The 27243-nt window shown below is 41.2% G+C and overlaps 1 protein-coding gene across 7 annotated transcripts in view; it reads right to left on the bottom strand.

The window, feature by feature from the left end:
- Positions 1-10328: 10328 nt before the first annotated feature.
- Positions 10329-27243, bottom strand: part of PHTF2 (putative homeodomain transcription factor 2) — a 68798-nt gene continuing 51883 nt past the window's right edge. For all 7 annotated transcript variants that reach the window (XM_081210698.1, XM_081210703.1, XM_081210702.1 and 4 more), the window contains 10 exons: positions 26445-26603; positions 24864-25082; positions 24181-24309; positions 22836-23108; positions 22275-22406; positions 19377-19463; positions 17742-17897; positions 16150-16245; positions 15084-15209; positions 10329-13187 (listed from right to left, as the gene is read on the bottom strand). In XM_081210698.1, the coding sequence (XP_081066824.1) occupies positions 13167-13187; positions 15084-15209; positions 16150-16245; positions 17742-17897; positions 19377-19463; positions 22275-22406; positions 22836-23108; positions 24181-24309; positions 24864-25082; positions 26445-26603 (1398 nt within the window). In that variant the 3' untranslated portion in view covers positions 10329-13166. The remainder of the gene's footprint in view (positions 13188-15083; positions 15210-16149; positions 16246-17741; positions 17898-19376; positions 19464-22274; positions 22407-22835; positions 23109-24180; positions 24310-24863; positions 25083-26444; positions 26604-27243) is intronic.

The following is a 27243-nucleotide window of genomic DNA, read 5'->3' as shown; positions in this document are numbered from 1 at the left end:
GGCATTGCAGCTCAGCCTTGAGTGAAACTGCGCTTGCAAAGTTAAGTGCCAAATCTACAGGTTTTGTTTTACCTGGGGAAGTACTCATTATATGCTTCTTTTTATGAATAAAGCATTTTAGAGACTAATCTTTTTTAACCACTAAATGTGCCTTCTTAAGGCCTTTCAGTGGCGTAGTGTGGGGGGTGCAGGGGGGCCGGCCGCACCAGGCGCAACATCTGGGGGTTAGGGGGCGCAAATCCATGGGTTAGGGGGCGCAAATTACTTGCCTTGCCCCGGGTGCTGACAACCCACGCTACGCCACTGAGACCTTTACTTGTGGTTGGAGGCTAGAAATGGTGGAACACCTGAGGTGAAAAAGGTGTGTTAAAGTCTTCCCCCCCCCCCGCCCCAATCCCCTCTCTGTACAAATACTGGCTTGGTGGCAAGTCAGTCCTATTTTTCTAGAAAAAGAGGTGCTGGAATCACCACAAATGCCTCCCTTGTTCTCTTATAATGGGAATGGCACCCACCTGAGAAGTGTCGGAACTGCCTTCTAGTGAGTTCCAGCTGGAAAAAAAACCTCTGGCAACAACTTTATACAAAAATAGTGATTTTCATTTTGTTTGGGCTTGACGCAAAAACTGTTTGCTGAGACAGCTGAGTGGAATGAAGGCGTGCAACGTCAGCACCTGTTCAACACCTGCAATTGGCAAACAAACGGAAAACTCTGGTTCAAGCTGTACACTCTGCTGAATGTGTAGCATTCAGCCACGTCTGCACTTTCCCTCGAATTCCTGGCACAAGGGATTTGTCACTGAGACCACAACTTGTGGGTTGGGGAAGTTTATCCCTTCCTTCCCCAGGTGACTTCACGTGGCACCAGCCCCCTGAATCGTGGGGGAAGCCAGCGCACCTGGTGGTAGATAAGGCAGTGCAAATAGAGACTTTTGAAAATACATCTGATTAGGCTCCCCTACGCAAACAGGTTTGCACATAAATCAGCTTTCTTGACCTGAGAGACAGCAGAAGGGGGCATCCATTCAGTGCAAGATAAGCAGAAATCTGCATTCCTCCACATGGTGTTTTGCCGGCAGTGGCTGGATGCTTCCTATACAACTTGGCATCTTCACATTATTCACTGCAATATCTGCTCTTTCTGAGCAGAGAGATCCATTGATGGAAGCACGCTTGGTATTAATCTCACTTTTAACCGTGAAACCAGGACTGGGTGGTGGTATTTAATTGTGTGAAATTTACAATATTTTACCAATACAAACCAAATAGGTGGTAGTATTAACTCCAGGCTAATAAAGCCTTCCTTCCTTCTGAAGGAAACCCTATGTACGGTATACAGAAAGCTGACCTTCTAGACTTTTGTTGGGTCACAGAGCCACCTGGTGGCAGCAGAGGGGAAGTGTTAAGAGATCTGGAAGGTGAAATCGGTTTTATTTCATGGGTAGGCAAACTAAGGCCCGGGGGCAAGATCCGTCCCAATCGCCTTCTCAATCCAGCCCGCATGTGGTCCAGGAATCAGCGTGTTTTTACATGAGTAGAATGTGTCCTTTTATTTAAAATGCATCCCCGGGTTATTTGTGGGGCCTGCCTGGTGTTTTTATATGAGCAAAATGTGTGCTTTTATTTAAAATGCACCTCTGGGTTATTTGTGGGGCATTCCCCCCCCTAAAGAATATCTGCCCCCCCCCAAGGTCTGAGGGACAGTGGACTGGCCCCCTGCTGAAAGTTTGCTGACCCCTGTTTTATTTGGTCAGTTAGCCAAACTAGAAAGAACTTGCAAGCTTCCAAGTCCTGTTTGGTTCTTTCCACTGGGCATTTAGATAAAATAATAAACAGACAATATACGGTACTTCTTGTCAGGTGAGAATGCATACCCTTTGCAATGAAAGTGGAATTCTCTCATTTCAAATGTAAGTGAGTTGGTTGTAGTAGCCTAATGGCAGTGGGGCAGAAACAGAATTCTGTGAAAACTTAAAATGAAAGAAACAACACTCCCCCTCAGTTCTAGGATCCCAACATTAAAGCAAAATTTTAGCTACACAGCCATAGCTGAAATAATGCTCTGAAACAAGTTCTTATTCCCCGCTCCCCCACTTGAAACCTATTTAGAGATGAATGAATCTTACCCAATCTCCTGTAATACCAGGGGGCGTGGAGATCTGATCCAGTTACAGAGGTGGGAAAGTTTTATATTCAAAAAGAGGCAAGAATAGCAAGGAGCAATTTTGTACACGATCCCTCCAAAGTTAAGCCCTTTGAAATCTCATTGGTTTCAGAATAAAGTGCTGCTATTACTTCCCTTGATTGGAGCACTGTGCTTCTATTGATGCAGCCTAGAATTGCATTAGGCTTCTTTTGTTTTGTTTTTCCTGCTGCTGCTGCTGTTTTGCACTGTTGATGCACATTAAGCTTGTGGTCTAAGACACCTCGACCATTTTCACATGCACTACTGGCAAGTCAGGTGTGTGCCCCCCCCCATCCTATATTTGTGTACCTGGTCATTCCTGCCTAAGTGTAGAACCTTCCATTTGTCCTTGTTGAATTTCCTTTTCTTAATTCTTTAATCTGTTGAAGTCATACAGAATCCCGATTCTGTGGTATTAGCTATCCCACCCAGTTTGGTGTCATCTGCAGATTTGATGAGCATCCTCATAATAATAATAATAATAATTTATTATTTGTATCCCACCCATCTGGCTGGGTTTCCCCAGCCACTCTGGGTGGCTTCCAACAGAATATTAAAATACAATAGTCTATTAAACATTAAAAACTTCTCTAAACAGGGCTGCCTTCAGATGTCTTCTAAAAGTCTGGTAGTTGTTGTTCTCTTTGACATCTGGTGGGAGGGTGTTCCACAGGGAAGGCGCCACTACCGAGAAGGCCCTCTGCCTGGTTTCCTGTAACTTGTCTTCTCACAGTGAGGGAACCGCCAGAAGACCCTCAGCACTGGACCTCAGTGTCCTGGTAGAACGATGGGGGTGGAGACGCTACTTCAGGTATACTGGACCGAGGCCATTTAGGGCTTTAAAAGTCAGCACCAACACTTTGAATTGTGCTCAGAAACGTGCTGGGAGTGGAAGAAAAAGAAAAAGAAACGTGCTGGGAGCCAGTGTAGGTTTTTCAAGACCAGTGTTATGTGGTCCATTCCTTCATCAAAGTCATTTACTCATTTTCTTCCTTCTGCCACTCTCCAGACATGTTATCTCCTTCAAGCAGGATGGCCACAAACAAAGGATCTGCATAAGAGTTGCATTTGCTAATTTATAGGTATAGATCAGGGACGCGGACTTATAAAAAATATTGGGGGGGGGGCCCGGGAAAGCTCATGAATAATAAATAAGCTCATGAATATGCAAATAAAGTGGCGCCGCCTCCTCGTGAGCGAATAGGGGAGAGCGTGCTGCGCCTATTAATCAGCTCCGGAACAGCTGATATGCGGGAAACGTGGGGCTAGCCGGAGAAGAGAGGGCTGGCTGGGAGGTGTGGCCGGTCTGGATTCCCCTGTTCTCGCGGGGGCTGAAACCGCCAGGAGGAAGGAAATTCCCCCCGGCAGTGCCTTGGCAGTGGCGGTGGTGCTGCGAAGCAGCGAGGCAGGAGCCCCCGCCCCCGGGGATTCCCTAATCTCGCGGGGGACGGCCAGGGCTCTCCGACTAGGGCGCGCGGCTGGCTGACTGGCTGGCGAGGGAGCAGGTGGGGAGGAGGCGGGGGACGGCGGTGGCGCTCTGCTGGAAGGGCGCCCGAGATTATTGGGGGGGGGCTGAGCCCCCCAAAAAATTTTTTGAGGGGGCTCGAGCCCCCTCAGGCCCCATGGAGTCGGCGCCTATGGTATAGATGCAAATTTAGATTCAACTGCAGGGCTGCTGCCGGAACTCCCCCAAGCGTGCTGCTGGTTTGCACACACACACACACACACACCCCTTCCTGTCTTAGTGAGCACAGTGCTCCCATTGTGAGGGGGGTGCCTTTGCTCTGCCCCCCCCAGTGATGCCACTGCTGTCCTCACCATAGTGGGTAAGACTCTGACCAGCTGACCCACATGTTTGCTCAAGTCAGATGCAGGTGTCACTAAGTGTTGGTGGATCTGCCTTCCTATGGCACTTTATTTTTAAAACCAGTCCCCTAGCAGGTGATGGACTGGCAAGGAGAAAATACCCCTATGTGGTCAGCTGCAGAAGAAGTAAACCAGGCTTTAGGCTCGTTTTAACGTGCATCAGAATTAACAGAAATATGAAAAGCACCTTGTAAAACGTGTGGCCTTCCTGCAGGACTACAGCTCCCATAGACCTCAACAAGTCCAGCCAGGTCATGGATGATGGACGTTGTAGTCCATACCCTCCGGGAGGGTATGTTTCCTCATCCCTGTCATAACAATGAAGGCAACCAGCTGCCATTGCTATAAAACTCAGGAAATAAAATCTCTTTGCTTTCCCCCTTCTAAATCCCATATTAAAATCTTCTGTGCCTGAAGAGCACTCCCTTTCCACTTTCCCTAAGATGACCCCCTCAGATGTAGGATTAATCTTCAAATGGAAAGTTCACCAGAGGGTCAACTCTTACAGCGGTGGGCTTTGCAGATTAGACATGCTGGCGTGAACAAAGGAGAGGGATAATAGCAGACCAGCCCTGGTGCTGCCGTGATCTGTTGAGCAGGGCCAAGCCAATGAATAGCTGCTGGGCTTAGGCTAAAAGTATTGCCTTTGCTGTAGAACATTATATCTCTGTTGATTTTCAATCAACATGCTTCCCCTAGCTGGAATTTCATCCAGTTGCTAGATGAACTGGAGGATATATATCTGTCTTCTATCATAGGGAAGAGGGTATTTTTATACCCTCCTTAAATTATATTCCCATGGTGGAAAATAATGAGAATTGGTTAAGAAGAGTAAAGCTGCACACAAACACACAAAGCAGCATAAAGCAGACAGCAGGACGTTCCATTTAAAAAGCTTGGGAACATGAAAAGGCTTTCACCTGGCATCCAAAGGATAGCAAGATAGATGCCATGTGACTCTCTCTGGGTAAAGCATTCCACAGTTGAGGAAGCACCACCATGAAAATCCTCTCTCTGATAACCAGCCAGCTCCCCTCAGATGGGAGAGACGCCTGCAGGAGACCATTCATTGAAGCTTTTAATGCACAGGTAGATACATACAAAAACTGATGGCCCTTAAACTATTCTCATGCTAAGCTGTAAAGAGTTTCAAAGCTCAAGACCAGCACTTTGAATTGGGCCTAGAAATTGACTGAGTGCTGGTTCTAACACAGACCGAATATTACCAAAATGCCCAGGCTAGCAATCACATTCTGGACTAACTGCAGTTTCTGAGCAGCCTTCAAAGATAGCCCCATGTATATTGCACTACAATAGTCTTAAGCTGAAGGTTAACAAGAGCATGAATAACTGTGGCCAGGCTATCTCTGTCTAGGTAGGGTCAGAGTTCATGTACCAGATGAAGCTTGCAAAAGTCACTCCACGCATAGACACAACTTTCTAATGAGAAAGGTGAATCACTAAAGACTCTTAAAGGGTGAGCATGTTCCTTGGGGGGCACTGAGTGGTGAAGACCACTCCCTTGGGCAGATTAACAATAGCTACAATAATGCCCTCTTGTCTTAACTGAGTATCAGTTTATTAGGCCTCTGCCACTGCAGCTGAGTGGGCATTTAATTCATCTGAATTTCAAGGAAAGAACATTTCCTCTGCCTGTTGAGAACATTTCACCCCAAACTTCCAGATGAGCTCATGCAGCAGTGTTATGCTGTTAAAGAAGATGTGACACAAGATAGAGCCCAGTGGGACCCCTCAGCAAAAGTAGGCCAAGGTGTCAAACAGGAGTCTTCCTGAGCAGCCCGCCATTTCTGAAGTCATAAATTTCAGGAAACAGTCATCCAAGTAGGAATAAAACCACTGTAGCACAGTGCGTCATATCCATGCCAGTTGGCTCAGAAGACCATGACTGATGAAAAGCTGCCAAGAACAGGAATCAACAGGGTCATAATTCTCCTCCTCCTCCTGACAAAAGGGCAAACCTAAGCAGTGCCAAAACCCCAGCCGAAGTCCCTGTAGAAATTCAGTCCCATCCAGGCATGGCTGAAGTCATAAAACAACCACCGTATCAGTATGGAAACAAGCATTGCTATAGCCCAATGAGAGTTTGGAATTTCATCAGAAACAAGTTCATTGGCGGGGGGGCCCTGGCTGAAGGTCAGGGCGGGTAGTGAATAGATTCGGCAGCTGAAGAATGGGGAGACAACTCAGCTGTGAAAATCAGTTGAAGCAAAGAGCTAAGATGGTCTGAAGAAGAGGAGTGACAGATTCCAGAAGGAGCCTTTAGGAGAGCTGAGGCCAGAGAGACAGCAGAGCAGGTTGCAGTGGAGATCAGAAAACTTGTTCTGGACCAAATGATGAAGACCCCAGAAAGGCTGAAAGGTACCTAAAAGGAAATGTGAACCTTGATCACAGGGAAGGACTTTTATTTTACTGCATACCTTCAAGTAAACATAACAAGCTTTAATGTGTTTTATTTTACTTCCAAGGAAGAATCTATGATCTGCTTTGTCCCCTGCCTAGCTCCAGCTACCATGTGTGTGACAGGTAGGGTTGCCATATTTCAAACAGTGTTGTTGAGCTTTCTTGCCATTTTTCTTTTTCTTTTGTTTCGCCCAAAGTTGTTGCAAAATTGGAAACAAATTGCCGTTTTTGAGCTATTTTTTGGGAAATTGGCAGAAACAGCACTTCCAACATGGGCTGGAATACGTCTGGATTTTACCAGACATTTGCCCGATTTCTGCCCAGATGATGCTGCCGACTGCAGTATTTCGGATATGTCTTGGAAATTCCAGACATATGGCAACCCTAGACAGGTAAAAGGGTCAATGAAGGTATTGAAATGAATGGAGACAGCAAAGGAATAAAAATAAATGTAAGTTGGCAACTTGTAAGATAAGAACATACCAGGGCTGTGGCAAAAGGGGATTGTAAAAGGTGTATCCTTCCTCCACAAGGTTAGCTTGCAGATTGGCTGGTTTCCCAGGTTGGGCATCTGATTTGATTCCAAAAGCTGCCCATCTATGCAATGATGCCTCCCTGAACCTGCCCCCTCCCCATGTGAATTGAATGTTTGGTAGTAGGATTTGGCAAGTCCATTTGAAGTCCATTTACCTCCTAAAACTCAACTGGAGCCTCTGCAAACCCTAGATGCATAGCTTTGCACCGGGCCCCATTTTGTAATCACACAGTGTGAGATGGAATAGTGGCAGAGTCTTTTGAAGACGAAGAACACCGTGGAGTGGGTATCAAGTCAGAATGAATTGATTGGACTAGAAGCCTCATTTAAACTCAGGACTTAACCTGGGTTTTGTTCTGCTAAGAACTGTAGCCTATAGGAGTGGCAGAGAGGTGTTTTAACAGCATAGTTCTGTCCCTAGCAGCTACAAGTACACGTTCAAAGAACCGATAGGTAGCCGTGTTGGTCTGCCATAGTCAAAATAAAAAAATTCCTTCTAGTAGCACCTTAAAGACCAACTAAGTTAGTTCTTGGTATGAGCTTTCGTGTGCATGCACACTTCTTCAGATACACAGCATGTATATTGTATACAATATGTATATGTATTTCGTGTGTATCTGAAGAAGTGTGCATGCACACGAAAGCTCATACCAAGAACTAACTTAGTTGGTCTTTAAGGTGCTACTGGAAGGAATTTTTTTATTTTGACGTTCAAAGAAGTTTGTTTTGGTTTACAGATGATATCTGCGCTGTACATTGAGGGACATCTCAAAATACCCATTTCAAAGAAGAAAAACTGGTGGTGTTCAAAAACGCCTCTTGGCAGTAGAGTATGGATTAATCAGGAACCAATTGCTGATGGTGACTTTTTGTAGTAAAGGGGAATCCTATAAATGCTCTGTGTGGCCGTCAGCTTGAGCTTACACAGAAAAGCAGCCATTTGGGCTTTTAAGATGACTTCCATCCCATTTGGCTGCACTTTCAGAAAAAACAGAAAAGAGATTCATTTAATTCATGATCATGTCTTCGGGGCTTAGGGTTTAGGACTATGATTGTGCTAGAATGAAGTAACCTCATAAATAACTTTCATTAACAGATAGATTAAGCTCATTTGGGAGCTGTTAGTAAATAATGACTTCTAAGGACTGAACAAGCATAAAAGGAGACTGCAGCTGCTAAACAGAAAAATATTTACATTAGATCAAATGAGATGCAACAAGGGAACAGTCTGGCCATTGTTTGTTAAAACACTGAAAATAAATACACCATTTTTATTTTGTCTAAAGGGAGGGCAAATCCTTTTAGGAATATTTAAAGGTCTTTTTGCACCTAGTTAATACCTCACATTCAGAGGAATTTGAGACTGAAATTAAACAGTGCTTTGGTTGTTTTCTTTATGAATTGTGGTGCCTCAGAAGTGATTTCCAACATTCTCCCACTGTGGATACAAAGTGCAGGCAAGGATTGGTAGTAGCTGGCAAGATCATTCACCATTCCTCAGTGAAAAGCAGTCAAAGAATCCCAGCTTCCCTCAGCAACCAGAAAAACATAGTCCTGTTGCTCTAATATTAGGTTCTCACACCAAATAGCAGTCAGTGAAGTTTCTGCCCAAAAACTAGCTAAGAAGCACTCAAAAAAAGCCGCGGCAGCTAAAAAAGCCAGTGCAATTCTGGGCTGCATCAATAGGAGTATAGCATCTAGATCAAGGGAAGTAATAGTGCCACTGTATTCTGCTCTGGTCAGACCTCACCTGGAGTACTGTGTCCAGTTCTGGGCACCACAATTCGAGGACACTGACAAACTGGAACGTGTCCAGAGGAGGGCAACCAAAATGGTCAAAGGCCTGGAAACGATGCCTTATGAGGAACAGCTAAGGGAGCTGGGCATGTTTAGCCTGGAGAAGAGGAGGTTAAGGGGTGATATGATAGCCATGTTCAAATATATAAAAGGATGTCATATAGAGGGAGAAAGGTTGTTTTCTGCTGCTCCAGAGAAGCGGACACGGAGCAATGGATCCAAACTACAAGAAAGAAGATTCCACCTAAACATTAGGAAGAACTTCCTGACAGTAAGAGCTGTTCGACAGTGGAATTTGCTGCCAAGGAGTGTGGTGGAGTCTCCTACTTTGGAGGTCTTTAAGCAGAGGCTTGACATCCATATGTCAGGAGTGCTCTGATGGTGTTTCCTGCTTGGCAGGGGGTTGGACTCGATGGCCCTTGTGGTCTATTCCAACTCTATGATTCTATCTCCCCTCCCCCCTTTTAAACAGAACGTAGCAATTCATTGGATTATTCATGCCTTATCTTTACTTTGGCAAGTAAGCCTCCACGACTCTGGTTGTTATGTCTGCAATAAATAATAAAGTGCCAAATAATTTTAGCATAGGAAGGTGCAATATATGAAACAGCCTCAAGTCTGTAAAGTTGCAAAGATATGCAGACTCTTGGAAACTAATTAGGTAGAAAAAACAGTACTTATGTGTTCCAATTCAAAAATGTGAAAGTTGCACTCAAAATGATTATTATAGGCCATTTTCTGGGGCTGAAATGTTGGTACAGGTCTGCTCAGTTTCATGAATGACCGGCCTTCTATTGTTCCGAGGGAAAAGACCTTTTTCACCTCCACACTGCCTCCTGTGCTCTGCAGTGACAGGTGGCAGCATTTGAAAGCATTCAATCCCAACTCCTGCATCATACTGTTCAACCAAGCTGCCAAGCGGCACTTTCATCTGATTTCCTGTTGGAACAGGGCCATTAAAGACAGCATCGGTTCCTTCCACTTATAGATCAGGCGGCCGCTATTACCCGATATGGGGATGGCGACATGCCAGTCTTCACATGCCAGGATATATACACCCACTTTATAACTTACGCTATTCTTGCGCTTTCTTGTGATAAGCTACACTTGCACTGCATAAGAAACTAACTTCTCGTCCTGCAGTTATATAGGTGTTAACCCAGAAATGCAACAATGCTCAACCCAGGTAAATGTAAACAGGATTACAACTTTAAAGGTTAGTATTTTATTTTAGTTTATTATCTTTATTACTTTAATGGTGTTTACTTTTTCAATATTTAATACTTCACTTTTCTAATTAGGACCCTCAAGGTAGATTAGACTATCCCAATTAATAAGCCTTCTTCCTGCCCAAACTAGGCATTGAAATATGAGCAAAGCTTTACATAATAAAAAAGATGTGCTGAATTAATGTCTTCGTTCTTCTCCTCCTCCAACTGAATTGTACCGAAATTGTATTTATCTTACTACTTTATGCTTCCTGTAAGGCCCCGCTAATTTTGTTACAATAAAAACGCAGTCCAATGCTTGGTTTAATACCATCATCCACAGAATGTTTTATTCCAAGCCTGATCATGCTGTCTATTACAAACATGTGTCAGAAACAGTTTGCACGCCAGATCTGCCACTTTTTTGCTCACCTCTATTTTTCCAAATAAGGGACGTAAAACACACTTAGCATTTCACTTGCATGATTGATGTACAAAATGGCAACCATTTAAAACATACCTGTTTTGATTGTGAGGTACTTTTCATATTTGCAAGTCCTCATTTCTAGGTTTTTTCATGCTGTCCGAATTAGTGCAACAATCTAGAATACTGCTAGTTGCTGAGGTACAGTGTGGTTACAATCAAACTTCTTTGCAGTCAAATTGCCGCTCCTCTTTAACAAGATCATAGTCAACATTTAAGTGTCTAAAAACATTTTAATTCTTAAAACAACTTTTTAATTGAAAGGGGGGGGAGTGGCAGACTGTGGAAACAGAGTCATTCTTTACCCCTACACAACTCAAACTGTTCCTTTTTTTATTAAAATGTATTCTGTGCAAAATTTAGTTCTGTGCAGGCCTGTACCGTACTGGGGGGGGGGGGGGATATAAAACAGGCAATTCCTAAACAACAATCCCAACATCAGACAACATAGAAGAAGAACAATAGATCACAGAACCTAAGTTTTGTACATTATGAACTAGACATAGCATGTTCTTAAAGCTCCAGTAATACATTCCTTGGGGGGTGAAAAACCCAACAATAACAGAATGCACTTTGGTCATTATTAACATTATTAAAACATTAGTACAGAAACAAATAAAATATAAAATGTTTGTGTTGCTTTATATATAAAAATACCTTATACCACACAAGTATATATTGCAGTAATTCTGGAATTGGGAGTTTTGGAAGGTTTCATTATTATTTTCTTCAGATCAGCTACATTATTTTCTATTGTTTATACATTCCAATAGATTTTTTTTGAAAAAATAAGCACAATGTACACAATATCCAGTTCAGAATATTATATGTATGCTCAACATGATAGCATTGTCCCTTTTGACATGATGTTTTGAATCACACTTCGTAGCTCAAATTGACGGCTCTATAAAATTTTCAGCTAAGCCTTACTGAAAGGTAAATGGAGAGACTGTCAACATAGTGAACCAATAGCTCTACAGATGCCCTTACCTGTGTGCTCCAATACATACACTGAGCATGGGGATTATTCATCCACTTAAGGGAGAGGCTGCTTGGTGTAAATCTATATATATTTGTGCGTGTGAAGTTGGCCACTCCACTGAAGAGGATGGGACAATCCCAGAGCTCTCAGGTAGGCACACAGCATCTGAGGCAGCACTTTGCTAGATCACAGTGGCTCGGTTACAGGTGTCATCAGTGTTCAAACTGAGCACTTCCACTTCCTAATTTAAAATTAGTTACTTGCTGCTAAAGAGAACACCGGCTAATGTTATCTGTAAAGTGCAGTCCTATATGAAGCCCTAGTGATGTCAGTGGGGCTTATTCCTTGGGGGGTGGGGGGGATATACAGAATTGCAGCCTACGTCTTTTGGAAATTTAATAAAAAAGAGATATGACATGGTCATGATCTGGCATCAGTCCTAAAAGCTGAAATCACTGCAGGCTGCACACTTACCTGGAAATAAACCCAATGAACATTCCAACTTACTTCTGAGTAAACAGCAAGCTAAGCCAGAATGTTTAAGTTCAGTGGGATTTACTCCAAAGCACATATGGATAAAATTATAGCCCAATGTTGCAATTCAAGAGGATTAAATTGAATAATCAGTGCTCACTTCTAAACAGGATTAAGACCGAGTTCTGAAAATGACGATTTCAAAAGTTGCTTATCTTACAATTTTTTATATTCCCTGTGTGGTATAAGTCACATATACTACAGTGTACTATGGGAGAGCATTCCTACATAATATCTTGCAAATGTAACACTATTGCACCATAGTCCACCATAATATATTCTATTTAGTATATATAAAGATCACTATTTAAGTAACAATAAAAGTGCACATATTGAGCGGCACAGTCAGAACTGTGCAAACAGCCCAGTGTCTCAAATAAATACTATAGCTAATTTTTATCAAAATATCTTACAGCACAGTAACAGTTTACAGTTATTGCTCCAATAAAAATGTTATCAAAGAGCACTTGTTGACCTGCTATGTAATAATACCTTAGTAATCTTCAACAATGCTTAAAACTTCAGATCAATATATTTAGGATCCTGGAATCACTTCAGTAAGAAACATGCTGGCTCTAGCATTTATATATATATCTATATAAAAATGTAGTTAACCTGGCCTACTGCATTGTAATTACAGTAAATGTCACTTTCTACTGTAACCAACAATATGCTGGTGCTCTGATACTACCCCTGAAAGGAAGGTACAAAATAAAATGTTTAAAACATTTTATAGTACATGTTCAATAAAGTGACTTCAGCATGACATTGATGTAACAAGAAAATCTGAAGTATAAAAGCCTAGCATTAGGGCTTCACCTTTAACAACAGATGAAGCATATTTGAGCAATTTAGTGTGACCAATTGCCAGGATCTCAAGTATATCCATTTTTTACCCTCTCAATAACCAAAGCATATTAATGTTTCAAAATGAAATACAATGTCAGCTAAAATAAAATTTACAAAAATGAAAAGGTAAAATAAATATTACGATTGCACAAGACAGTCAGATGTAAACACTTCAACTTTGCAAATGATAATCCATGTAGAGATTGAAACTTCTGAAATAAAGAATCAGCAACTGCTTTGAGGAAGCTTAGTCGATCAGTTCTCTTCTCCAGAGGATTGTGTCCGTTTTCCTTTTTTGGGAAAAAATGTCAGGATTTGATCTTCCAGAGCTGAAGATTAAAGCAGCAGAAAACATATTTAGAAATAAGATCAACTGCAGGTTTTGGTTTTGTGCTGTGCTTAGCTTGTCAATAAGATTGTGTATTTATTTATTATGTTTATATACTAGCTTTTCCTCCAAGGAACACAAGGGGCTGTGCACGACTCACCTCTCCCCCATTTGAACCTCACAACAACCCTGGGAGGTAGGTTAGGCTGTGAGACAGTGACTGGTTCAAGGCCACCCAGTGAACTTAATGGCTGAGTGTGGATTCAACCTCTGGTCTTCCAAGTCCTAGTCCAATACAGTGGTGCCACGCAAGACGAATGCCTCGCAAGACGGAAAACTCGCTAGACGAAAGAGTTTTCCGTTTTGGAGGTGCTTCGCAAAACGAATTTCCTATGTCTTGCGAGTTCCTGCTGGGTTTTTTTCCTCCCCCCCTTTTTCTAAGCCGCTAAGCCGTTTATCAGCTGATCCGATCAGCAGATAAGCCGCTAAAAGCCGCTAAAAGCCGCTAATAGCGCTAATCCGCTAATCCGTCAATGGGCTTGCTTCGCAAGATGAAAAAACCGCTAGACGAAGAGAATCACAGAACGGATTCTTTTCGTCTTGCGAGGCACCAATGTACTCTAAACACCTACACCCACACTGGCTCTCAGTATTTAAGCGACCTGCTAACATGTGGAAGAAAGCTACAGCTAAAAGATGTCAAAAGATAATCAACCACAAAATACAGTATATCTCTCTGACACACACACACGCGCACACACACACATACAGAGCTATCTTATATTGAGTCAGAGCATTGATCATCTATCCTACTATTGTCTACTATGATTGGTAGTAGCTCTCTATGTAAGGCAACCTTTTAGGCTCTGTGCATCAGATCCTTACCACTATCTGCACTGCAAGTCAAATTTGACACAAACGATGTCATGCTTTGAAGTCCCAAAGCCAGGACTTCAAAGCTCAATCTTAGCACAGCTAATGTGGGGGATTGTCAGCTTTCTCATGTACCAGAATCAACCTTTCACCATCCCCGAAGCAAGGCAAGCGGGGCAAAGCAAGAGGTTGAGAAGGAGAGCAGTGGGCTGATGGGAGGGAGAAACCAGCTCTTTTGTCCACTGCGGCTCTTGAAGCATACATAGCCAAAGCAAGTCGCCGTCTCCTTCCCTCAAGAACTGGGGGGAGGGAGAACAGGGGTTCCCCACACCTGGTCTAAGTCCTTAAGCTGGTCTTTCCCATCTGTGCTATCCATTTCCTTTCAAGGAAGATCGCCTACCTAAAAAGCATGTGCTCTGCCACTGATGAATGCTCCTTCCCTCAACTGTACACAACAGTATGCCATTGTACAAAAAACTGAAGCAACTCATGTCATTATGAACATGGAATGCTCTATTGTAGAGGGTTTTTTGAAGGGTTGCCCCAAGGAAAGATTAATTTTAATTTTAAAAAAACACCAAAATTGAAAATAGGCTGATGCAATGATTCCACAAACCAGCAGAAACAATGACATTTGCTCTTTTTAGCGATTGCTATTTTAGTTAAGCCACTATTAAAACACTGCACTGTGTGGCTTCATTTTAATATGCCTTGAGCTGCAAATAAATATTCATTGTGCGGTGTACTTAGCAGTGAACCAATTCAGTACCACAAATCAGGATGTCATAACAGTATTCCAGGATAATTATTCTGGTTTTCAGGCAAATACACGAATGCAAATATTTAAGAAGTTCCCAAAACGTGTAATATGTTTGCCTGTTTTATATAACACAACTGACTCAAAGAGAAAACCAGTACTTTTGATAGGAATGAATCAATTACATTAAACAATGGATTTCTTTTTTTAAAAAAACACCAGCCAAAATTACTAATTAAGGCAGAAATAGGGAAAAACATTTAATACCTTTAGATTAAATCCAAGCAAGTCACTGATAACACCAGAAACAGCAGACAGAATGACAACTTGAGTGATGTTATAAAGCAGAGGATTCATTGTCAATCCGTATAACCTGAAGGGGCTGTCCAGTTCCTAGGAATGAGAAATATATTTATTATGATTATGATTATGATTATGATTATGATTATTATTATTACCCCGCCCATCTGGCTGAGTTTCCCCAGCCACCCTGGGCGGCTCCCAATTGAGTGTTAAAAACAATACAGCATTAAATATTAAAAACTTCCCTAAACAGGGCTGCCTTCAGATGTCTTTTAAAAATAAGATAGCTGCTTATTTCCTTGACATCTGATGCGAGGGCATTCCACAGGGTGGGTGCCACTACCGAGAAGGCCCTCTGTCTGGTTCCTTGTAACTTGGCTTCTCGCAGTTAGGGAACTGCCAGAAGGCCCTCGGCGCTGGATCTCAGTGTCCGGGTTGGATGATGGAGATGGAGACGCACCTTCAGGTATACAGGACCGAGGCCGGTTAGGGCTTTAAAGGTCAGCACCAACACTTTGAATTATGCTCAGAAACGTACTGGGAGCCAATGCAGATCTCTCAGGACCGGTGTTATGTGGTCCCGGCGGCCACTCCCAGTCACCAGTCTAGCTGCCGCATTCTGGATTAATTGCAATTTACAAGTGGAGGCCTGTGAATTTTCACTTAGCTGGAGGAGATGCCACATTAGTGGCTTACTAGGTTGATGCTTTAGGAGCAGTAGTCCTTGCCTGAACATCTCCCCCCCCCCTCCACCTCTAAATGCTATAGCTGCAATGACTTTCATAAGACACTGCTGAGACACTTGAAGTCTGGAACCGTGGGGCTATGCACATATATGCTAAGCAAGTAAACAACCAGTGCACTGCAAACATAGCTGTATACAATTCAAAAAGAAATGATACATCTGTTTTTAGGGAAAGTGAGAACTACTAATAGGCCTCAAACTAATCATGGACAACAGTATAGCCATATCTTATTAAGCAGCATTTATTTTTAAGTAAGTATGCTTATATTCCATGTTTATTCTTACCTTGAGTAATTTTGTAGCAAGTTTCAAAACATTGTTCACTAATGTCAGTTCTTCTTTCTTGTTCGGCTTCTTTTCCATTTTCAAGTACAAATTGATCTAACCAAAAATAGGTTGAATTTTATAAAAAGAATTCACTGCCCAATTGCCAGTACGCTTCTAAAACTCTGAAGTTTCTTTCTCACTATCAGCTAACTAAAATTTATTTAGAAAATCCGTAACTACACTTCAACGTAAGGTTCCCAGGAAAGCGTATCATCATTATTGTTTTTAACCAAATGGAAACAAGAAAGCCACAGCGAGCAAAATTGAATAGAACAGTAAAAATATCAGTTAAAACAAGCTACACAATGTGCTGTCAAAAGTAAAAAAAATATCAAAGTTGTTGCCAGGCCACCTGCTCTGGGAAGGCATTGAAACCACAGGGCGTCACAGCTGAGAAGACCCTGTTGCAGGTCACAACTCACCTAAACTCAAGATAGTAGGGAACCTAGAGGGCCTCTGGAGATGAACACAGGCTCAGGTTGTAGAAGCTGGTTTGCTTACTTTATAAATTAAGCCTTGCTCCGAGTGGTTTAAAGGCTAACTCATCAGCACCTGTATTGCACTACAGCCACCATATTTATGAAAGAGTGCACAAACACAGAATTCCTGGTTTAGTACTTTCATTTACAGTGCTACCTCCGGTTACAAACTTAATTCATTCCAGAGGTCTGTTCTTAAGCCGAAACCGTTCTTAACCTGAGGTGCGCTTTCGCTAATGGGGCCTCCCGCTACTGCCGTGCTGCCAGCATGCGACTTCTGCTTGCATCCCAGGGCAAAGTTTGCAACTAGGAGCATCTACTCCCAGGTTAACAGAGCTTGTTACCCGAAGCATTCGTAAGGAGGACGGTACATAACCTGAGGTTCCACTGTACTTTAAAAGCTGATGAAGCAATGGGACCAAGTTTTCCATTTTACAAAATGGTTGTAGGTACTACCACAATATGTATTGTTAGAAACTCAAGTCCATGTGTTATTCAAATAGTCAAACATATCTGAATCTCTGGTGCTCCTCGGCAGCATACTCTGAAGAGTAAATCTGCTGATTTGTGGACCTGTGTCATGTGAACTGAAAGCAATATGTATATAGTGTAATAGCATTATTGTTTATATAGACTTCAAGTCAACTAATCTTTAAATGCATGATAAAACAACAATAAGTAATCTAAAATATCTCATGCCTACTCTATACAGTGGTGCCTCGCAAGACGAAAAGAATTCGTTCCGTGAGTCTTTTCGTCTTGCGATGTTTTTCGTCTTGCGAAGCACAGTCCGTTGCAACTGTGCCTCTTCAAGCGGCTTTAAAAAAAAAGCGCAAGACGTTTTCGTCTTGCGAAGCAAGCCCATAGGGAAATTCGTCTAGCAAAGCAACGCAAAAACGGAAAACCCTTTCGTCTAGCGAGTTTTTCGTCTTGCGAGGCATTCGTCTTGCGGGGCACCACTGTACTAGCAAGACATTTTTCGTTCACTCGTCTTGAAAAGAAACAAGACACAGTGCCAGACATCACTGCATGTTGAGATGCTTTCATCACTCTTACCAAGAGAGTTCTCACCTGTTCAGTTAGTAATATTGAGGTATTGCTGTATTTTTTACTTGTTTCAGACCCAAGTGTAACAAATCTTAAAAGAAAGAGAGTTAATGAAATGCACCATATCACTAGTTCCCAATTGTAATGGCAATCAAGGAAGATCTCATGTACATGAAGGAGCTGAAAGGGAAAATAAATAAAACAAACTCAAGGTAGGAAACACATTCAAATTTATCTGGACTGCACACAGAATCAAGTTATCATACAATGTAGATACATTTACAATGTAGTTAAAGACTAAGGGTACAAGGCATAGTTTCTTTTGTGTAAGTCTCACTGAATTCAATGGAGCTGTGTAAAATGACAACATTGTCTAGGGCAACCTCCATTTGTTTCAGTGTGTTTGCAGAGGAGAACCTGATGCACTGTTCACTCTGGTTAAAACAGAGCTAATTAAATATCATTGGATTGAACTTCATTGGTCTTAGAACTGTACTGTTCATGCAGGAATGTCTGTGTACCAGGCTGCTCTGTGCTTCCTGAGTCAAATCACAAATCAACAAAGCAGCTGGAATCAGATCAGGGCCCCCACAAAGCCTGGTTTTGTTTTTCTCTATTCTCTACATCCTTATACCTTTCAATATACAATATATCTATGTTTCTGTACTCGAGTTCCATGGGTTTTGCAAGAAGCAAGACTGTCTAAATGGTGCCTTTGAAGAACTGGAGGACTTTTTTGGTTAAAGCAAAGCAGCAGAGGATTATTATTTTAGTTAAAAGCTTATTTTAACTTCTTAAAAAATTGTGCCCTATGCTGCTTGTGGAAAAAATCCTCCTGAATTCCTCAGCACTCCACAGGCAGTGATCTGGATGGATTCACCTTGCAATGCAGTAGTGGGGAATCTCTGGCTTGTGTGTCTAATTAGTTCAAGCAGTGATCCTAATTTGGCCATCTCCCTTTGAAAGCATACTATCAGTTGTAAACAGGGGCTCTCTCTCAGCATCCATCAGCTTACTGGCACTGAGAGGAGTTCCTTTGAAAATGCAGCACCAATCACTTGATGGGCGCTGAAAGGGAGACCCTAGGAAGTTGCCAACCAACATCATAATGAACAGTCAGTCACATCTTATATTAAGGTAAGAAGGTACAAGACAACCCCCCACCACCGCTACTCAAAAATATGAAACCAGTATAGATTTTGGAGTTTTAGTTGGCCTAATAAAGCTATTTGCTTTAATATGGATTAGGGAAGGAAATGAATATTTATTTCCTTTGCTCACCAAAACCCCTGGACCTATTTTGTGCAAATTAGCAGGCTTAATCCACTTTGGAGTGCTCCTGTGCCTGAAGGTTTAATCTGCTTCTGCCAAAAAGGGGGGAATACAGCAGTTTTTAGTACCCCCTAAGTGCAAATGTGGAACACAGAGCTTTGACTGGGCTCATAATCCAATCGCGGAAAGACTAGAACAGATCAGTTGTTGTTGTTTTAAGTACAGATAGGAGGCAAATAGTTGATCAACATTCAGGCGTCCTGCAAATCTTTAGACCCACCCACACAGGCAGAGTGTGTACGCATATTTTCTGGTTAGATAAGTTATTTTACCACAAGGTTTTTAAATTACCCGTAAGTAAATCGGTTCTTGTCAGGTTTTCCTTACCTGTGCACAGCAGATAAATACAGCCGAAATAGTCAACAAAAAAGCAGATGAGACTATTACATCAACTGACCGTTGAGGACCTCGACGCTGAAAATAAAAGGGAAACTTAGTGAGTAATTCTCTGGAGGGATTAACCATAGAAACCTGGTAAATGGGGTGACATGTCTATAGACTGATCATGCAATTAAATGACAATTTTTAAATGCAAAATATCAAATACTTTCTTCCTATGGTTTAAAGGAGTATGGTGTTAAGCATGCTTATTAATAATGACAAGGGAGAAATAGTGGCCGGGGGGGGATTGTTCTAATAAGACTGCTTTGTGCCATGAAATGATATTGTCTTGATCACAAGAGTCTGAATTTCAGTTGCATCACCACAATCTCTTGAAAAGCCATTCTCCAATTACCATGTGCTGCAATCCACCTCCTACAAGTAATGTGTGTGTGTGGGGGGGGACATAAAAAGATCTCTGCTATCAAGCTTACAAGTCACCTACAGTAATGCAATGCATACAATTCTCTCTGAAAGTTAAGCAGCATACAAGCAGGACACAGAAAAAACACTATTTCTAAAACTGGGGACAGCAGGACATAAGAGAAATTAGCTTACTGTAGGATTCCCTGCCTTGTGCATGGGGTGTAGACATATGAAATATCAGTTGCTTAGAAAGACAGTAAGACCTAGACTTGAAAATGCCAAACAAGAGTTCTCGAATTAGAGGAGGGACAATGAACAGCTATGCTAACCTGGAATGGTAGGACTCCTCAGCTTTAGGTTTCACTGCTAAGTTCTTCCAGGTGAGTAACCCCCTACTTTTAGGCCTTTTAGCTCCCTCTGCTGGATTGTAAGACAGCTAAATTAACTACAAAATGGTCTTTTTTTCTTTAACACACTCAACAAGAACAAAACTGGAGGCATTAACAATGTGTTTAGCCACACAGGGGACAAGGGGTAGTTGAACAACATTAAGGTGTCCTGCTATGATTATTATATAATACCACTGCTTTGATGCAAGATGAGGCAATGGGAAAGTTTGTATGATTATATATCAGCTTAATAAATCAATGTATGAAACCCTTTCATGAAACCCCTTTACTCAAACCTAGAAACCTTTCATTAACTAAAGTTTCCTGTTTCATCTAAATTAACAGCTTTTGAACAAATAAAGACATAAAGCCTACTTCATGATTTAATATATTACTTGTTCTGAACTATTGTTAACAGAATATTTTCCTCCTTATTTGTCTGCCAGCTTGCACAAAGGGAGGACCCAGATCGCTGCTCATGTGGGCAAAAGACTCAATCGTATCTCAACTTATTTACGTGGTTCAAAGTGATCAACACTTCTACGATTAACAAATATTTTGTGTAGTAAACTTTTTTGGGTATTTTTTCATTGTTTTGAGATAGCAAAAACATTCATTATCATGGAAGAACAAGCCAGCCGCAGATGATCATACTGAGATGGATAAGATGACACTACATCTATTGCGGAGCTGCAATATATCGCCTCCAGTGACCCTTGAACAGCAGGAGAAGTGTTGCCTGCCGTTGATATAGGAAAAAAGGGAAACCAAGTTCCACCAAGCCTGTCTCTCTTTGAAATTGTGCGGGAAACTTTGAGAAGCCCTTAAAGTTCTGTAGAAAAATCTACAGAGGTACAAAAATGTACCATCTACATACATATATGAAAACATTGAGTGGAGGGGAAACATTATTTAAATAGTATATTCATAACACACTTCCAGTATAACTGACTCTCGGATGAAAGATCTCCTCCCACAGTGGAAGCTCTGCCAATGGCTAGCAATGCAATAGTACCAGCATTTGCCACTGCAAAGAGTACCGTATATTTTGCTCTATAAGACTCACTTTTTCCCTCCTAAAAAGTAAGGGGAAATGTGTGTGCGTCTTATGGAGCGAATGCAGGCTGTGCAGCTATCCCAGAAGCCAGAACAGCATGAGGGATTGCTGCTTTCACTGCGCAGCAATCTCTCTTGCTGTTCTGGCTTCTGAGATTCAGAATATTTTTTTTCTTGTATTCCTCCTCCAAAAAGTAGGTGCGTCTTGTGGTCTGGTGTGTCTTATAGAGCGAAAAATACGGTATTTCCCCCACACATGGAAGAGGGAGACGCTATTCTTGAAACGTAAAGTATGTGCTCCAATGCTCCAGAGAGCAACCAAACTGAACCCGAAGGGGAGGAAACAATAAAAAACAACACAGAGTGTGGGGAGGGGAGAGAGAAAATTTAACACAGTATGGGGAAGGGTCTTGTAACATTCAACATCAGATACGGCACCATAGCAGCATTTAACAGATGCCTGTGACACTAACGTAGAAACATTCTCTACACTGCTGGAAATGTAATGGTGACATATGAGGACTAAAATAGCACAATTTCCCAGAAACATCTGTCAGAAGTGTTATTAATAGTTACATTTTTAGTCCTGTGCTTTTTAAAGTCCATCAAGAAAACAACCTTCCTTTTTATTTCTTCCTTGACTAAGGCAAAGAGTCAGCCAATTTATAAAACAACTAAAAGGCATTGTCCTAAGGTTTCTTCTTTATAAATGAGGCTTCTTTCCACAATATTTTAGACTACAAAAATGAAATTAGTATGCCAAACTGTGTTGTTTTAAAACCACTCTGCCCAACCAGAATCAAGAAAGCATGGCCTTATAAAAATGTGACCTGCTAAAACTAAGACTGGCAGAAGATCTCAGTTGCTCACCTCTTGATTTTCACAATGAGAAATACTTACTTACCTGTACTACAAAGCTCAGGAGAAATGCAAAAATTCAGAAGAGGGCAATGCTCAGTATTAAGTACTGTCAGTATAACACACATCTGGTTTAAAAGCATATACGGCAAACAAAAAATAAGGGCCAACAAACCTTTAGATAGGAGCGGAGGGAAAGCCACATTTTAATATTCTGCACCTTCTTTAGTCGAAAGTGAGGAACCTCAGACTTCCGTGCCCTTCTTGCAGATGTTAGGTGGCCAAAGAGTTTGGCAAAAAGTAGCCTCTGTAAGCGATAAGTTACGTTTAGGGAATTAAGAACTGAAATGCATTTGGAATACCAATACAGATTTTTAAACCATTGTAAAGACGTTGTAACTTTAGATACTTTACATACTGTCCATACTTTAATATTGTGGTCAAATTAAAGTTGGAAATTTCCATTTCCATACTTTATATATTAATTCTCAGGTATAAATCATAAATAATAGGAAAATAATAATTTTTATTTTCCTTTTAATTCTATTTTATTTTCCTTTTTGATTTTTAATTCTATAATTTTTTTGAAGAAGAGGTTGCAAATCTTAAAATAGTAAGATAATAAATATCTAAAACTGTGTTCTATATCAAAAACATATATGCCAAAAAGCAAAACATAATAATACATTGCAGTTTCTTTCTTCATGTGAATGAGGAGTTTGCTGCAAATGCCTACCTGTTTGTAGGTTCTCTCAGCCACACATAATAAAAAGAAGAATATCCATACAAGGGAAACACGAACTATGAAGCATACTATAACCATGGAAAGAACCATTATGTCTCCATTTGACCCAAATGCAATCGTATAAAGTTCAGCAGCAGAATGTGTAGTTAAATGCTCCAGATCCTTAGCTTGGGAAATTCGAAATACAAACGGTGTTAAACCCAGGATTAGAGAGACAACATTTCCAAAAATCTGATATCCTATTCCTGGTACATAGCTGTTTACCTAAAGATGAGAGAAATATATATTTTTAAAACTCAACACAACAACAACAACTTCTTATTTATACCACGCCATCTAAATACTATAAACAACAAAACCCCAGCAGTATAATATAAAGTAGCATGTTAAGAAATACTGTTTAGTGATTGTTTGCAAAATACGCTTAAAATATGTAATATACCAGAACGATTTTCAAGTTTGTTAAGACAGAGTTAAAAGGTCAATATAAAAAGGACAATTCCTAGGACCTATACATATAGGTGATGAAGGGCCAAAGGATCAAAAATGATAACAAGTTGCATTCTAAGAATCTCGAGCAAAATTCCACTCATGAAATTCAGTTTTCATAGAATAGAATGACAGAATTGTAGAATTGGAAAGAACCTCAAGAGTCATCTAGTCCAAATTCCTGCAATGCAGGAATCTAAAGTCTCCACGGCAGATGGCCATCAAACCTCTGCTTAGAAACCTCCAAGGAGGGAAAGTCCACAGCCCCCCAAGGAAGACCACTTTATTTCTGTTGTCTTGCCTCCTACTCACTGTAGATCCCTGATGTTCCCCAAAAGGGAAACCCATGGGAACAGTATAGGATATGGAGGAGGGAAGGGGATAATTAGCAAAAATCAAGGAAATGCTCCTGCTTGCACAATTAGTCTTTTGAATCCAACCTAATATTTCTGAAACTTTGAAAAAAAAAGTTGTTCAGGTTAGCTAGCCTTTCATGCTCATCTGTAGTGGTGTTCCAGTTTTATAGGGTGAACTAATTAAACCGACTCAATTTTTATTCTGCCAATAAATTGTGGATCTTTTATTTATTTATTATATGGACTACTAGCGATCAGCTGCTCTGTGTAATCTGCACACAGGGCATAGGAAGTGAGGCAAACTCTAGGCAGGTCTGCCCCGCTTGTGACTAAAAAGAAAAGATCGTGTCCACTTTTATGACTGAATACGAAGCAAATTGAAACCTACAGAACTGCAACATGGTACAGAAATCACTGTGCACCCCTTCAGGGAAACATAAGTATCTTTACCTTGGGTAAAGCCAAGTAAAATATTTCAAATACATACTCACTCTGTTCATTATCATGCCACTGATCTCAAGCACCGACATATCAGCCTTTTTGCAGTCATTACCTTCCCAAACAATTGCGCTTACTTTTTCGAGCCCAGGATTAGAACTATGAAACCAGGGCAGGTGACTCTGTGTAAAAAGAAAAAAAGAAGGTGTTATTCTGGACATTGTATAAAGGTAAAGGTAAATGGACCCCTGACCATTAGGTCCAGTCGCAGACGACTCTGGGGTTGTGGTGCTCATATCACTTTATTGGCTGAGGGAGCCGGCGTACAGCTTCCAGGTCATGTGGCCAGCATGACTAAGCCGCTTCTGGCAAACCAGAGCAGTGCACAGAAACACTGTTTACCTTCCCGCCGGAGCGGTACCTATTTATCTACTTGCACTTTGACATGCTTTCATCGAGCAGGGATCGAGCAACGGGAGCTCACCCCGTCGCGGGGATTTGAACCGCCGACCTTCTGATCAGCAAGTCCTAGGCTCTGTGGTTTAACCCACAGCGCCACCCGCGTCCCTTGGACAATGTACACTAAGCACTAATTTACCATTACAAAAAAGTATTTCATTACCAAAAACGCCTATTTGCAAATAACTATGTTTTGTTCAGTTTACCTCTTTTTCTGCCACAATTCTAACTCACGATAGATTTGGCAGGATACGCAATGTGGTCTTTTCCCACTGACCTGGTGAAATGGGTCATCTCTGTACTCTTTCTTTATACATGTGTTAACTTGAGAGTTTTCCACATCTGTCTCACTGGTGCAAGAGGAGCGGCACTCTGCACAATGCAAAAGGTCCTCCCACAACACATCTTCTGTCTCAGACTCTGGTCTTGTACTCTCAGAATCTTGTCTGGAACTTGAGCATCGCGAACTGCAACTAGTGCCTGATTTAGGGATATCCTGAAAGATAGACATTGCATATTTGAAGGAGAACATGTTTTTTTTTTTTCTTGATTCAATAATAAACTCATTTTTTCCTAAAACTGCATTTGCTTCTTATTCCAGATTCCTGTTTGGATCCATTTTGTAGCTTGGCATGGGAGTGGGAACTTTAGCTAAACCCTTTCCAACAGAAGAAAAAAATGTCTGTAGACAATATTTATTGGAACCAGTAGTCTGGTACGCTGGAAGAATGCAAGGATAACAACCATAACAACCAGTACTCTGGTATGCTAAAGAAATGCAAGAAATCAGCTAGGTAGAGCAATTTCACTTAATCACAGTTTGCTGAATAAAACAATGGACAGCAAGTGAATAAGATAATCAGAAGTTAATAAAGAAGGACATTTAAGAATAATTATATTTAATCATGTATTATTAAAATCAGAGAGTTGGGGAGGTCTATTCAGAGGAGTTAAAAGATTTCTGATTGGCTTAGATTTGATGAAGTAGGTTGTAACTGCTATAGGATGTCTTACTGTAAGCCTATGATAGGTTAATAGTAATCACATGTGTAGCACAAAAATGTTTAAGAACACTGCTTATTTGTGCCATGTTGCAGTCTCCCTTTGATTTTTCAGGAGACTCTCCCTTGGTACAGTTGTGCCAATAAAGGAATAGTTTTCAATCAAAGCCTGTGTCTGCTTCTTACTCCACTGGGACCCCAGGCCATTATAACCCTAGAAATGTATTCATACTCATATAATGCCAAACATTAGTCTGTTTTAAACATTCAGTTGATAGCCAACTTGAATTAAAAATCAAAAACATACCTAGAGGCCCTTTTGTAAAAATAAAGCCTTTTTGCCGTGCAAAAACAGACATTTGGTATTTAGAATTAGTGCTGTTTATATTTCTAAAATAGTATGTCTTCTGATAATTTTCTAGCTTTATAGCTCTATTACAAACTCTAACAAACATAACAAAGCACTGGGTTTGTTAGCCCAATGGGACATCTTACTCCTTGCTCTAATATTGCCACTTAGCTCTGTCCTTGTTCCCCCTTGGTGGTTGTCGTTGTTGTTGGGGTTAACACAACTCATGCTATGGCTTCTACACCAGTGTAGAACAGCCGTACACATTCTTGTACTACAACCACCCAACAAAAAGAAAGAGCTGACACCAAGAGAATATCTCTAGAAAGTCAATTTTGCAACCTGAATAGGCCTATCCGTGACAGTCACCCACTTGGCTGAGGCCCCCCCCCCCTTAAGAATATCAACTCACTAAACAGGGAAGCTGTTATAGATGGGAAATAATTTTTCCAATTATATATCTTACTGCTTTCATGAAAGTTTGTTTGAGATCACTGCAAGATCATACCTCCACAGGGTAATGTTTCTTATAATGATGGGATTTCCTATTCCGAAATGCGCAGTCACTGGAAGCACGTTCTGCATTACGGCGCAAGGGATATCCTACTTCTGGTCCCTCTTCGCTTGAAACTTCATCAGATACATTTGTCACTGTTCTGTGATTATCCTAGATCAATTAAGAATTGGCTGTTAGTAAAAACTATTTTTTTTACTTCAAATGTAACATAATTCCACTTTGCATGTATTACAATTATTCTCTATACATCTTTATAATCGTAAAATCAGACATAATATTTCCTCCACCATCACCATAGTACTGTTACTATGCAACAAGGTCATCTGCACACTGCTTACTGAAGAATTGCAGGAAAAAATTCAGAGTACATGGTTAGCCAACCTAACAAGTATCTTCTGTATTGTTATGAGCTTGTGGGTGCTAGACATTTCTAAATTCCTACATCTTGTGTAGCATGTTCCACAGTTTCACAAGGCACTGTCTGAAGAGAGGTCAATCAAGTCCCTTGAAGACTTAAGTCAAGGGACTTAAGAAGACTTCTTGGAGAGACAAGCTTGTACAGCAAGGAGTTCGCTATGGGCTAGCAGGGACATCTGGCCAAGGATGCTGTGTGAACTGCCCATTCTCTTTTTCTCCCAATCTGATTGGCAAGTAAAGTACTCTGCCTGGGTTGCAATCTCTAAAGAGCAGAAGGAGCACTTTATCTTCCAATCAGGAGCTAAAATTCCTAACCAGTTCTTTAGAAATCCTCTGTAAAAAGCAGAGAGAGGGATATTTTTTCTCTGAACTT

Source organism: Podarcis bocagei (genome assembly GCF_964188305.1).
Source record: "Podarcis bocagei genome assembly, chromosome: 10".
NCBI classification, from domain to species: domain Eukaryota; kingdom Metazoa; phylum Chordata; class Lepidosauria; order Squamata; family Lacertidae; genus Podarcis; species Podarcis bocagei.
Note: the sequence above shows the minus strand (reverse complement) of the source record. Positions and strands in the feature narration are given on the sequence as shown.